Here is a 14,940-nt window from a genome sequence, read left to right on the forward strand (position 1 = left end):
ATATTCACAAATTGTCATCTAATGATAACAATTTGCTTGAGCCGGCAGCAAGCGACCAACAGCAAAGGGGTAGTTTGGTAAATGAACAGTACGAAATTTATTGTTGTGGCTGAATTTTCTCTTCAAAATCGGTTGGCAAAGAAAAACGCGCACTTTTATATTTAAATTTAAGATTATCTGTTTGAAAACTGGACAAAAAAATTGAAATGGTCATGCCAACCTCAGCAATTTACATATTTATATATGGTCTGATTATATTTAACTTTAAAATATAAAAAAATCATTTAAATTGATTTATGGGAAAAACTCATGTACTTGAACATAATCAAATGTCTGGACCATACCAACTTATTCACTATGTTCTTTTTTACCCTTTTGTATTTGAATCTTTTAAGAAGGAAAGAGGTAAAATTTGAAATTGAAAAAGAAAAGCAAAATCTTGAATTGCATCTGCTTCAATTCAAACCATACAAGAAGACTTCTCCGTGGCTCAGGCTGTTCCGCAAACACATTTAAGATATCTATCTATCACATCATTATTCTTCTCTTCTCTTCTTTGTTCCAACTCATTTCACCCAGATCTTAGCTTAACTTTCTTTTTCTCAGGTTAGTCAACACAATCCCAATACTTTTCATACTCATATCTTCATTTTCTGTTTCTTAATCACCCATTTCTACTTTTTTTTTTTTTTTTTTTTTTTTTTTTTTTTTTTGGGAAAACGATAAATATTTTATTAATTAAGTCACACTATTGACCACCGGATGGATTTGAACTCTGTACCTTGAGTTAACACCTAAGTGTAAGTTGAAAGGTGTATGTACTATGAAAGTTTTTTTTTTTATTTTAACATTTAAGGGAATTCATGTATTGGATCCCCAAGTTTTCTTTAGTATTAAACTTTCCAATTGGAGTAACTGAAAAGGTTTATGTTGCATGGGTCCTTAGATAAGGCTTTTTTGTGGGGTTTTTTTTGCTTTGTTAGGTTCATGATTTTTGAATTTTACAGCTTAGGATGATGTTCAACGTCTCAATAACCAGATTAAGATTGGAGCACTATACTAGACATTTGAATCTGTATCTTGATATATGGTCCCCTCCATTATGTTATAATGTTTCATTGAGTGCCTTGTTGTAAAGTTTGAATGGCCCATTTGTTTAAAAAGTTAACTTTTTTCAAATGGAAAATCTATATCACTTTTTTTGCCATTGCAACTAGCAATTGCTGTTTTCTAACTGTAACTAGTTTTGCTTGTGGCAGAATTATTTAAGGAAAGATGTCTCAGACAACCGGTGTCCCGCCTGCTTTCCAGTCCATTAAATCGTTGCCACCTGAGTTCAAGTTTGATAGTAATCGAAACACCGGTCTTGTCGAAAAGCATGGAAATGCTAAGGTGAGAAGCACTGATCTGATTGGATCAAATGGTCGCAAAAATGGTGCAATAGTAGGGGAGGTTTCTAAGGAAGTTCACAACCGTGCTGGCGGCATGGATGTGTCTGATGAAGAATCTCCATATGGTGGAAATGGCGAATCATTTGAAGATAGGCCGTCGTATCCTAATGAAGATTCAGTATCTGCTTCGTTGCCCCAACCATCAATTTCTACACCCTCTGGGGAAAGCAGATGGAGTGATACAACTCCTTATGCTTCAAAGAAGGTAATTTAGGCTTCAGACTGCAATTCTAATTTTCTCCTGTTTTTTAAAATCAGTTACTTAAATACATATGCATAATAATCATTATATGCATTACGTTGCTTGAAAAGTTGAAAAGTCACTGTAGACAAGCATAAATATATGATAGGTCTTGCCAAATTCTTATATGAAAGGCCTTGCCTTTTTAATACATCCTGAAATATAGATATAACCGCTTTGCTTTGGCACTTCTTACTTCCAAACTTATCGGTGTTATAATTGCCTGGGCTGGCAGCAGTAGAGGAACATCTCACTGTTAATGTGACCATGTCAATAGGTGATGCTTAACTTATGAGTATGAAATTAGGAAAAAGAAACAATGACAGGAAAGCATTGGATTCACATGTCTTATAAATTCATATTCTGTAGTTTCTAATTTTGGTTTGAGTGTCAGATTTGGAGCATACTCAGAATCAGCTGAAATGTTGAAGGTTCATGGTAGATAATGCATTTCTAAACGAATGAACGAGGGGAAGGGGGTTAGGGCTTGTTGTAGTAATACAAATTGGAATTTACTAGGACTAGTATGACTTGCTAGGAAAATCACAACTTCGTCTGTTTCCCTTTGTCTTGCATCGACGTGTTTCTTAGGCAATACGGCAATTGTTCTCTAACTTTCTGCAATATTACAGTGTCCTTATCCTAATGTTTATTATATAGCTTTTTGCCTCCTAAATAATTAACTGGATTGATGCTTTGTAGAATGTTGAGGATTGGAAGGAACTGGTGGGAAACTAATATGTATTATTTGATGCATTACTACTAGCATTAGCAGCAGTTATTAGTTAAAAATGCTATAGAGAAGTTAGACCAAAGAAATTTTTATTATTAAATTTCCAGTATTTTCATCTGATCAATGTATCCTTTGGCCATCTCTTCATATTTGTGTTGGTCAACTAGCTGAACTCACATCATTATTTTCTGTCTTGCCATTCTCAAAGTTCCACTTGGCTGTGGCACTGGTCTTAAAATATAGAGTTTAAGCAAGTGAATGAAATATTTATTTTCTTCTCAATTTCTTTGATATGACAATTTAAAAGCTGATGTGTTTTTTACAATTAATTTCGTAAGTTTGTTTGAATTCTCATTGTTTATAGATAATAAGCTGTTTTAAATTTATTATTTCCTGTTTCAGAAGCTGCAGTCTTGGCTTCAACTTTCTAATGGGGATTGGGAACTGGTGAAGATAATATCAACTTCAGGAACAGAATCTGTTATTTCACTGCCTGACGGGAAAGTAAGAGAAGTTACACATTATATTTTCTATATTGGATTGCATCTTTTGGTTTGATAACTGTATTTATCCCTCCTTAATAACAGGTTTTAAAGGTGAAAGATGAAGATTTGGTACCAGCAAATCCTGATATTCTTGATGGAGTGGATGACCTCATGCAACTTAGTTATTTAAATGAACCGTCAGTTTTATACAACCTTCAACATAGATACAATCAAAATATGATCTATGTAAGTCTTTGCATCTCTGAAGATTTTTTCTTCAATCTTATTTGCCAATCACAAAAAATTTATGAACTAACTGTCTGTAATTCAGACAAAAGCAGGGCCTGTTTTGGTGGCCGTAAATCCCTTTAAGAAAGTTCCTCTGTATGGTACTAACTATATTGAAGCCTACAAGCGTAAAGCAATTGAAAGCCCTCATGTTTATGCAATTACAGACTCAGCAATCAGAGAGATGATACGAGGTAACTTTTTTCTTTCTAATATTTACATTTATGGATCAGAGATAATATGGGGTAACTTATTCCTTTCTTAAATATATGGATAAATTTTTATAAGTTACGGCCACTTCCATTTGTTTTAAGCTATACCTTCTTACTCTAACTCTTGCACTTCATTTGCAGATGAAGTTAACCAATCAATAATTATAAGGTCAGTATTTTGTGTTGAGTCCTTTTTGTTCTACTGGTTATTCTGTTATTTCCTTTTTATAAGATGTTTTCATGTAAGTTTCGTTCCAGTTGTGACTTCTGCAATTATTACCGGAAGACTGGTCTTATTTTCTTACTCCTTGTTTAATAAGAGGTTCAGTGTGCAAGGCTCCCATGTAGGGTCCATTTAAGTCTTACTTGAGATTTTGAACTGAAATGTGGCGTGCTTATTGTTTTTATCCTTGACTATAATTTGTTTCTTTAGACCTTAGTAAGCATCATTCTCATTGTATGAGAGATACTAACAAATCTGAGATTCTTTCTTGCAATTTTCTTGAATGAAGTGATGGATTAGGATAAAAATATGCAGGGAAATATGAAAAAGGAATTATTTGTAAAAGTATTTTAAGTTCAGGAATGAATGATCGGTTAACAGCGGTCAAAGAATTAGTTACCGCTTGAGTGGTTAAACGTTCTTATCCCCTAAACTAAGTTTGTTTTCTTACCACAGACTCATTTTCTGTTGGTTTCCTAAACATTCACGGTAGAGGTTCTTATTTTGTACTCTTGGATTAACCTCGATGGACATAAAGCTTCTTTATGCTGCCTGTTGCTTCTCATTAATATCAAGCTCAAATTGATTTTCCTTAGACTTTTGTACTTTCTGCTTGGCTGTATTTGAACTGGGACCTATAATAATTCTTAATCTTATAATCTGCATATATAGTGGTGAGAGTGGAGCAGGGAAGACTGAGACAGCAAAAATAGCAATGCAATACCTGGCTGCCCTTGGTGGCGGAAGTGGAATAGAGCATGAAATATTGAAGACTAATCCAATACTAGAAGCCTTTGGTAATGGAAAAACATTGAGAAATGACAACTCAAGTCGTTTTGTAAGATTTCCTAATCCTATATGTATTGATTCTTACTTGGCCTGTTCTTGAGGGTTTTTATTATACTCTCTTTTGATGCTGAAATCTCTCTAATTTGATTGAACGTTACAGGGAAAGCTCATTGAGATTCACTTCAGTGAAACTGGAAAAATATCTGGTGCTAATATTCAAACATGTAAGTTTACCACTTATTAAAGTTCATACAGCGTGCCTTCCTTCCACTAAAACTTTCCAGCTAATCATGATAAATGTCTGCATCTATGCGTGGAATCTATGTGATGCTCCTTGCATGACCAAACCTTGAACAGTTTTGTTGGAAAAGGTAATTTAATCTTCTGTGCTAATGTTACATTCCAAATTATGTTCATGTAATATCTATTGATATTAATTTTACTTGGTATATGAACAGTCTAGAGTAGTCCAATGCAATGAAGGGGAAAGGTCATATCATATATTTTATCAGCTATGTGCTGGAGCGCCATCATCTCTCAGGGGTAATTGGATATTTTTACCTCTACTCTGCTAATGTATTTGTTACATACGGTGGATGGTGTATTTTTATTAAACATTTTATTTGTGGATATCCTTGAATAAGTGGTAATTCTATGTTAATGATATAAGTTTTCATACTGAGTATCCCTTTTTATGGAACATTTAAGTTCCTTATATTTGTCTATCTGGCTTCTTTATCCCTCAGAGAAGCTAAATCTGCGAAGTGTGGAGGACTATAAATATCTGAGGCAGAGCAATTGTTATTCAATTAATGATGTTGATGATGCAGAAGAATTTCGCATAGTCACGGTATACTCTATTTTTCATCACTTGTTGCTTATTGATGATCTGAATCAATACAGTTTATATTGTATGATTTTTTTTTAATTATTTCTGCTTTGTGCAATGGCTCGGCATACACATGAACTTTTTAATGCCAGGATGCTCTGGATGTTGTCCACATTAGCAAAGAAGATCAAGAGAATGTATTTGCAATGCTTGCTGCAGTATTATGGTTGGGAAACATATCGTTTACCGTGATCGATAATGAAAATCATGTTCAAGCTGTTGAGGATGAGGGTAAGAATTTCCAGAATCTCTACTGATGGAATCTAAAGCATAGTTTTTTCCATAACTTGTTATGCAAAAGCTCTGCCTAGTGCTTTGGGGTTGGTATGTCTTTGATTATTTTGGCTTCATTTAGCATATCCTATGTTGGAATAGTTTTTAGCATTTTATAATTTTTCAAAAAATTTCCTTGTAAATTAGTGAAGAGGAAATATAACGAGTTTTACATTTTGAGAAAAAGTTGCAGTTTTTTTAAGGTTTCCTCTTTATTTTTCGTTCATATGGTTATTGATTGATAATCATTGATTTTCCGCCCTTGTAAAGTTATGATGTAAGAATCATGTAATAACTTGAGCATGTTTGCATTTTATGGTGACCATAACTATTGCTTAAATATGTTGCGCATGATACAGAATTACCGCTGCATAAGTATTTTATATGCTTTCATGCAAAATTTAACTTATACCTCAATTAAAAGGAATTTTGTTCCCTGACTTCTTAAAGGGCTGTTCAGCACTGCCAAGTTGATTGGCTGTGACATTGAAGATCTGAAGTTGACCTTATCAACTCGAAAAATGAAAGTTGGTAAAGATACTATTGTCCAGAAGTTGACGCTATCTCAGGTAAAATGACTCCTGTGTTAACAACTAGTCATCTACCTTTGTTCATGACCATGTATGGACTAAGTATGTATTGAATCTCAATCACCATATGCCAGTCTGTTAATTTTTTATAAAAAGTAATGGAATTTAGAAAGAAAACTTGATTGGTGATGAACATTCCCTCATTAAGTTTTCCTTCTAAGAAATCCCATTTAGTATTTAAACATTGATCACACCTGCATTAGGTTTGTCTTAAATGTTATTTTTTTTTTCACTACACAGGCTAGTGATGCAAGAGATGCTTTGGCGAAGTCTATTTACTCATGTCTGTTTGATTGGCTGGTTGAACAAATAAACAAATCACTAGCTGTTGGCAAAAGACAAACTGGAAGATCTATCAGTATTCTAGATATTTATGGCTTTGAGTCATTCAATGTACGTTATATTAATCCAGAAATCATTTTTATTCATATACGTCTTTTATGCTATTTAAATTTTGAAATATTTTCTGCTTGAATTCTGTGCATTTTATACAGAGGAACAGTTTTGAGCAGTTCTGCATAAATTATGCAAATGAAAGATTACAGCAACACTTCAATCGTCATTTATTCAAGTTGGAACAGGAGGTATGCACCATATAGAAACAGACTGCTTAAACAAATCACAACAGATGATGCTATTAGACTTATGATATTTTTTTCATTCAAATGAGTTTTTGTTAAAAGTTTGAATAAAAAATCCAACAACTTCTTTGTTATGAATTCATAACTTTTTTTGAATCATGATTATCCCCTCATCTTGTTCAACAACTTTTTTTCTGCTCCTCAAATTTCTCTGTGCTCTGGCTTATAGAGCTTGTTCCATATGTTAGAACTAAAGCTGAGAGTATATTGAGCGCCTCCATATAAAGTTAAATAAAAAGGGTTTGATTAGTGATTACCACTAAAAGCTAAACACTACATTTAAAATTTAAAACATTTCATGCTTACAAATTTGTTTCAGGAATACATCCAAGACGGCATTGATTGGGCTAAAGTTGAATTTGAAGACAACCAAGACTGCCTTAATCTTTTTGAAAAGGTATTGAGCTCCTCTGTCCCTTATCTAGTCCTCATCTATAGCCAATGTGGGATTTTTAGTTTTTCCCAATAGAAAGCCTACACACTCTGATGTGATTGAATATTTGGAATTTCGGGTTGATACATACATCACTGTAATGGCTTCTCATATTATGTACAACACAATCACTTGCTTTCATATGGCCAAGATATAAGGATTCTACCTCTACTAAGTTTAATTTATCTGTATTCTAAATTTTCCGCATAACTCGCTATACTTTCATCAGTTGTTTCTTTCTGCTATTGAACTACATATTTGTGGATGTCCTGGTGAAATTTCCCTGGTAGCCATTTCTTTCCTTTTTTCGACCTCACATATTAGTTTAAGGCTTGGCTGCTGTTGTTATTGTTGTATCCTCAATCCTATTATTGTGTGATTTGTTTTGGAACTATCTATTTCTTTGCTGTGGGAAAATGCCACATACTATAAGAAATTTGAAATTATTTTCTTAGAGACTTTTACTTTTGGAAATTGTGCAGAAACCACTGGGGCTACTATCCTTGTTAGACGAAGAGTCCACTTTTCCAAATGGTACGGATTTAACATTTGCCAACAAGCTTAAGCAGCATTTGAATTCTAATTCATGCTTCAAAGAAGAACGAGAAAAAGCCTTTACTGTGCGTCATTATGCAGGAGAGGTATGAATCTGGTCAAGGTCATATAATGTTGTAATTTTCTTTCTGTTTATTCACAATGCTTGTAAATTACCTTAAGATATGGACAGTTCTAAGATTTACATTACAGTGGCTTTCAAGTTTCATTCTGGTGTGGGCTTTATAATGTGGTAGAACTAACTTTTAAGGGTCAGAAAACGCTAAATTATTTAATATTTGATCCATATTAGTTAACACACTAACCATGCTTTTTTGTTTTGTTTTTTACTATAAGCTAATAACTGTTATTTTGATTGTGCTTCAATACTTGGTATTTTTGAACTCTAGATACTATTGTTTTTCTTAAAATCTAAGGTTTACTTATTTCTTGTTGATTTATATCTGCTATTTACCTGACAGTTTCATTTTTTTTTTCTTCCGATCAGGTGACCTATGATACAACTGCATTCCTAGAAAAAAACAGAGACCTAATGCACGTGGATTCCATCCAACTTCTATCCTCAAGCAAATGTCATCTTCCTCAGATATTTGCATCCTATATGCTTAGTCAGTCTGAGAAACCTGTAGTTGGTCCCTTACACAAATTAGGTGGGGCAGATTCCCAAAAGCTAAGTGTTGCCACAAAATTCAAGGTACAAACCCGCAGCTTTGGTTTTCTCCAAAATTTATCATGAAATGGTCTGGTAGTTGGATAACTGATGTTTTGGTCCTCCCATTCAATATGTATGTTTGTTTATGTTTTATAGTGTATGCTATTGACAGTATTCATCTTTGATCATGTATTCGAAAACAGAAACTGAGAAAATGAAGAAGGAAAACCTCTGATTCTGAGAAAATATATTTTCTGGTTAGTGACTTTGCAAAGTCAGAGAACACTCATTTGTAGATGAATGACCTCACTACATATGCAGAAGTGACAGCTAAGAGTTAGCTATTCAGTTCTAACTGAAAAATAGTTAAAATACTAGCTACCACTAACTGAAAATACAACCATGAATTAGGGTTAAGTAGATTACTCTCACATCAAGCCATGCAAATTTTGCAACTTCTGCTCGAGAAAGAAAGATGGCCTCGTCTGAATATCAACGACACTTACGATAATTGACATGGCCTTTCAGCTATTAGTTCTTTTAACTTAGTTGTTACAAACTAGAAGGTATCCAATGCATTGCAAGGTATTTTAAAATGAAAAATATTAATGAGATACAATATTTAAAATCTTTAAGAAGGTATAAATTGGTCAAATGTAGCTCTTCAAGCTTTGAAGAAAATCATTAGAATAAATTAATTGAGCGCTTTTGATATAAAGTTCAACGCCATGATGGAATCCAGAAAAGAGTAGAACCTGTTTGTGCGGTTATCAATGACAGTCTTACCTTGCATTTGCAAGAGACTGATGAGTAGTAACTCCAACTATTGTGTCAAGACTCTTCTGTTCATTGATATTTTTTTTTTTTTTGGTGTTTACCCTCCGGTTCCTAGGGGAAAGGGGACCTAGTAATTCGGAGTTCGGCCAGGAGATAAGTAAAGCCTGGCCAATAATTGAACTCGGGTTCCCCCAAACGATCCGTCCTTTGGTGGATTATGTTCATTAATATTATTTGATATAATGTGGCTAAATTTAAACCATTGAACTCCAAATTTAAAGTTAGGGAAATTTTTGACATCAATAATAAATTCATATGATTTGTCGTTATGAGATCTTTCTGTTGGCATCCAGGGACAATTGTTTCAACTGATGCAACGTTTAGAGAGTACCACACCTCATTTTATTCGCTGCATTAAGCCCAATAACCTCCAGTCGCCTGGATCATATGAGCAAGGACTTGTACTGCAGCAGTTGAGATGTTGTGGGGTCCTAGAGGTGGTTCGAATATCCCGATCAGGATTTCCAACTAGAATGTCTCACCAAAAGTTTGCGAAAAGGTACAACAGAGCAAGAACACAGTTATTAATATATTTTCAACCCCCCTTCCCCAAACCTGTCCCATTTTTTTTTTTAATTTCCACGTTTCTGACCTTTCTCTTATTGTCTTGGGAATGGTGATTCAGATATGGTTTTCTTCTCCTTGAAAATGTTGCATCTCAGGATCCACTTAGTGTTTCTGTTGCTATTCTTCATCAGTTTAACATTTTGCCTGAAATGTATCAAGTTGGCTACACAAAATTGTTCTTCCGAACAGGGCAGGTAAGAAGAAATCTATACGATGTTTCGAACTAGTTATTTATTTCGTTTAATTCAAATTGCTGTGGTTGTGATAAATGGGATTGTATTGATTTCATGTACCAGTAGTTTTCAACTTAAAAGTGAATGGAATTAATTTATTTAGATCTAAACCCTGGTTATATCTCCTAGTAGTTTTATTTTAGGCACTGTATTCAGCTTACACAGATATGGTGCAGTGAAGAAACTTAGTATATGGTAATGGAAGTTTAAAGTAGAATGGTAAAATTGAAATTATTTGTGGTTAGGGTTATATTTGGGAATTAGTTTTACTTAAAAAGTTATGGAATTTCTGGATCGAGTGAAAGTGAATTAGACTTCGAATGAATTAGTCTTTCTAGTTTTGTTTTGATCCCATGATTCCATTATGAAGATACTGTAATGAACTATTAAGTATATTTTTTTAACCATCAGCCTGGTCATGGTTACTTGTTTAGGTTTACTGAAACTATTCATATTTTGCAATATTTTCTCTTTTTCCTCTTATTGCCGTCTAGGATTTGTCATTTCGAAGTTGAACATGCTTTCACATTGTGTGTTTTAACTGTCCAAGTAGTTTAATCACCAAGCTCAACCTTTTACCTTTATTTACTCCTCTCGTTTGCACTGCGTCTTTACTAAGCTGTGTTGATTATGACTGCAGATTGGAGTGCTTGAAGATACCAGGAACCGTACCCTCCATGGCATTTTACGTGTACAAAGTTGCTTTAGGGGTTATCAAGCTCGTTGTCATTGCAAGGAGCTTTGGAGAGGAATCACTACTCTTCAGTCATGTATTTCCTTTACTCCACCTAATTCTTTCGACATGTCATATTCCTTGGGAAGAGTAACAGACTGGAACCTTTATTTTTTTTTACCCATTCATGCAGTTATTAGAGGAGAGAAAAGCAGAAAGGAGTTTGCAACTTTGCTTCAGAGACATAGAGCTGCCGTTATTATACAGAAGCACGTGAAAACAGTATATCAAAGTAAAAGAATGAAAGACACCATTGATTCTGCAGTTGTCATACAGTCATGTAAGAACTTTTAATTCTCGAAATGCAAAGCTTTGTTAGTTCCATAAATACCGTGCACACAAAATTGTCCATCCTCTTTCTAACATATGTAATGATAGTCCTATAAATGTGCAAATCAAAGTTGGACATGAATTAGCATAGATGTTGCACAAAAAGTTTTTCATACGTAAGTTTTCATAATTTGCTTTGCTACGTTTTGCAGTTATTCGTGGATGGTTAGTCAGAAGATGCTCAGGAGATATAGGATTTTTAAAATCGGGAGGCATGAAGGTATTTTCCTTTCTAATTCAGAAACTATATTTCAAAACAATAATCTTCACATATTGCTAGTAAGAGTATGTCATATTTGTGATACTTACAACATAGAACTCTAAAACAGACTAACGAGTCAGATGAGGTTCTGGTGAAGGCGTCTTTCCTAGCTGAATTACAACGCAGAGTGCTTAAGGCTGAAGCTGGCCTGAGAGAGAAAGATGAGGAAAATGACATCCTTCATCAACGTCTTCAACAGTATGAGAGCAGATGGTCTGAATATGAACTAAAAATGAAATCCATGGAAGAAGTATGGCAGAAACAAATGAGATCCTTACAATCTAGTCTCTCCATTGCAAAGAAGAGCCTTGCTATGGATGATTCTGAAAGGAATTCAGATGCTTCTGTTAATGCAAGCGATGACAAGGAATACAGCTGGGATATGGGAAATAATCACAGGCGCCAAGAAAGCAGTGGAACAAGATCTATGAGTGCTGGTTTGAGCGTTATAAGTCGGCTGGCTGAAGAATTTGAGCAAAGGAGTCAAGTATTTGGCGATGATGCCAAGTTCTTGGTTGAGGTAAAATCTGGTCAAATTGAAGCAAGTTTGAATCCAGACCGAGAACTTAGAAGGTTAAAACAAATGTTTGAAGGTTGGAAAAAGGACTATGCCGCAAGACTGCGTGAAACAAAGGTTATTTTAAATAAACTTGGAAGTGAAGATGGTTCCATAGAGAAAGCCAAGAAGAAGTGGTGGGGAAGAAGGAACAGTACTAGGATGAGTTAATTTATTTATTAATTTTTTCCTTTTGGGGTTTGGCCTTGGTCCATGCACTGTATTAAGGGCATTGCCAACTATATATTGAAAATGAGGAAAATACAACAGGAAAAATGAGATAGCAGTAGGAAGTGTCTAAGGATGAATGAATTATTTATTGTAATTAGGTTAGCTGCTGCTAGCCATGTTTATTTATCAGAAATTTGGAATTTCTGCTAGATTTGTGTACAAAAAATTTACATTATCAATTGATATACTTCAAGTGGGTATAAACTTTTGTTGCTTTAAATAAACTGTGTGAGAATAATAATGATACACTACCATAACCATTAACCAACATGAGTTAATTTGATTGAACATAAGATGTCTCAATTGCATGGAACAATATTTTTTGAGATTAGTATGCACAGTTGTGTGTTTAATATATCTTGATTTATCATAAAGTGGATATACTTGAAACACAATTTTACGGTTCATTAATAAAGAGTTGGCCAATCAAAGCACGTCTTATATTTAGCATTAAAGAGCTTTGTTCCTCGCTTAATTCTAAATGCAATTCAAAGAACATATTAAGAGTGTTCCATTATGCTTCAAATAACATTGCATATTATATTATATGTAGGGGTTGGGGTTCGAATCTCAGACATCCCACTTCTCTACATTTGAAATGTGCGAGTTCTAACTACTAGACTACTTGATAAAGAAAAAAAAGTCGGTTTGATTCATCATGAAGATATACATTTTGTTGAGTTTGACAAGAGTAGATGAAATGTAATGTATATTTTAATTGAGGTTTTTACTTAGATATAACAATAGCTTTTTATGTTAAAGCACGTGTCACGTGTAGTCGCAGTATCTTACTGTATAACATGTTCTTGTAGGTTGTTTGGTTGTGTACGTTGGAAGCTCCAACACCCACGTCTACACCGAAAAAAAAAAGTAATTTATCTTATAATAAAAGAGTTGTGTTATTTGAACATCCATGTGACAACTTTTGTGATAACTAAAACTTTACAAAGGAAATGAAGTAGTGACACAAAAATCAAAATAATAGAGAGAGAAGGTAAAAAGATAATGTGAGTATGAGAGAGAAAGTTGTGAAAAAAATGGTTGTTCAAATATCATTTCTCATAATAAAAAGAGAAATGTTAGGGTCACACCATCTAACACATCCAATCACAGTTAACCATGTCATCCACTTTTTTAGTTGATTTTACTTGATTACCAGTATCATCTATACCGTTTATTTTATTTTATTTTATTTTTGTAATTAAATCAGATTTTAACTTATCATATTCTTTGCATAACCTCTCACAGATCGAGTGATCTTCAATTTTATTGCTTTCATCCAATTTTTTGAAGGAATGATTTGAAAAGCAAGAAGTTGTCTATTAATCATCCTCCTAAATTTAACCCAAACTCTACAAACGTGATATATATATGAGCTTAAAAAAGAGCCAATTTCAAATTGCTTGTCGATCCTCTTCCCAATTTTGTTATTCCTATGTTGTTGAATTTTCTTTCAATATTGAATTTCAGCAACAAGAGGGGCATAATAATGTTTAGGCTAAACTGCACTTTTCGCCCTCTATGTTTCATAATGTTGCAATTTTGGCCCCCTATTAAAAAAATAGCAATTTTGGTCCCTTTCATTCCAAAATTGCTCAGAAGATGCCACGTATCTCAGAAAAGGGGTCATAATCGCAACTTTTTGTAAAGATAAGGGGTAAAAAACATATTTTCCTTATGTTAGGGGATCAAAAGAGCATATTTCCCTAAACATAAGGGGTCACTTTTGCCATTTTTTTAATAGGGAGCCAAAATCGCAACATTTTGAAACTTAGGTGACAAAAAGTGGAGTTTAGCCTAATGTTTATATGGTGGCATTTAGTATGCACAAATTATAAATTTGTGCATCATGCACAAATTATCTTCTCATTCATTGATAACCATTGATATATTATTATTATATATGGACGGTTCAGATCAAAGACCGGTTACCTATTACCAACTTTTTTGCTATTGTACCAACAACAAAAATAGTGACCCCACATCTGAACATTTCCGTAATTATAATAAAAGTTGGAAATGGCATTTTATGGAGATTAACGTGTAGATAGATTTTGGCTTTTTTTGATAGGATTATTTCTTTAACTAAACATAAACTATTAAACTGTACCAAAAAAAATACTATTAAAGTAACCAAAAAACAAAACTAATATTATTCATGTGTTCTTCAAAGAATCTTCATATTCACCAATTTTTTCTTCCAAAAATTTCAGATCTTTAGATCTGAAAAACCACCACAAGAGTACCACATTCTTTTCTTAATATTTGCCAGAGTACACAGTAAGACTCCTCTTGAAAACCAGGATTATTTGGAATCATTTTAGAATTATTTGACAAGATTATTTAGAATTATTTTGTTCAATTTGTCACAACTTCTTCCCCTCTTTAACTTCAGTTCGTGTTTCTAATTGTGTAAATCATAAAAGAAAATTTAAATCTAAACTTATAACAAAAAATGACAAAGTAGAAGAGATGGAAGAATATATATTTTTTGATTTAGCAACAGTAGAACAGAGAATACATTTAATCAACTTTTCATAATTAAATTACTACTTATTAGATGTATTAATCTATTTTAAAATAATAATGAATTGAAATAAATGCTGAAACTCGAACTTTTTCTTTTTTGTTTGTTTTGGATTTTCATCAACCATTTTTACTAAACAAAAAAATAAAAACTAAAACATTAGCTACAGTAAAAGTTAATAACTACTAGTATAGTATCACCAGCCGTAC

At 33.5% G+C, this 14,940-nt stretch overlaps 1 protein-coding gene across 1 annotated transcript; it reads left to right on the forward strand.

Moving 5' to 3' along the window:
- Positions 1-334: 334 nt before the first annotated feature.
- On the forward strand, positions 335-12,424 carry LOC11424673 (myosin-1). The gene is made up of 24 exons (XM_024772614.2): positions 335-606; positions 1,260-1,656; positions 2,828-2,929; positions 3,013-3,156; positions 3,242-3,392; positions 3,552-3,579; positions 4,306-4,471; positions 4,583-4,646; positions 4,780-4,793; positions 4,881-4,965; positions 5,169-5,272; positions 5,404-5,542; positions 6,035-6,153; positions 6,415-6,567; positions 6,669-6,758; positions 7,135-7,212; positions 7,731-7,889; positions 8,291-8,497; positions 9,586-9,791; positions 9,918-10,053; positions 10,733-10,862; positions 10,959-11,105; positions 11,308-11,375; positions 11,485-12,424. Exons 2-24 carry the CDS (start codon positions 1,276-1,278, stop codon positions 12,142-12,144), a joined length of 3,531 nt encoding a protein of 1,176 aa, XP_024628382.1. The 5' UTR covers positions 335-606; positions 1,260-1,275; the 3' UTR covers positions 12,145-12,424.
- The last annotated feature ends 2,516 nt before the right edge of the window (positions 12,425-14,940 follow it).

This window comes from Medicago truncatula, chromosome 1 (assembly GCF_003473485.1).
Source record: "Medicago truncatula cultivar Jemalong A17 chromosome 1, MtrunA17r5.0-ANR, whole genome shotgun sequence".
Lineage (NCBI taxonomy): Eukaryota > Viridiplantae > Streptophyta > Magnoliopsida > Fabales > Fabaceae > Medicago > Medicago truncatula.

Coding starts and splice junctions, on each gene's coding strand:
- LOC11424673 (XM_024772614.2), top strand. CDS start 1,276: ATGTCTCAGACAACCGGTGTCCCGCCTGCTTTCCAGTCCATTAAATCG. Junction 8,498..9,585: donor GTGTTGCCACAAAATTCAAG/GTACAAACCCGC, acceptor GTTGGCATCCAG/GGACAATTGTTTCAACTGAT. Junction 10,054..10,732: donor TGTTCTTCCGAACAGGGCAG/GTAAGAAGAAAT, acceptor TTATGACTGCAG/ATTGGAGTGCTTGAAGATAC.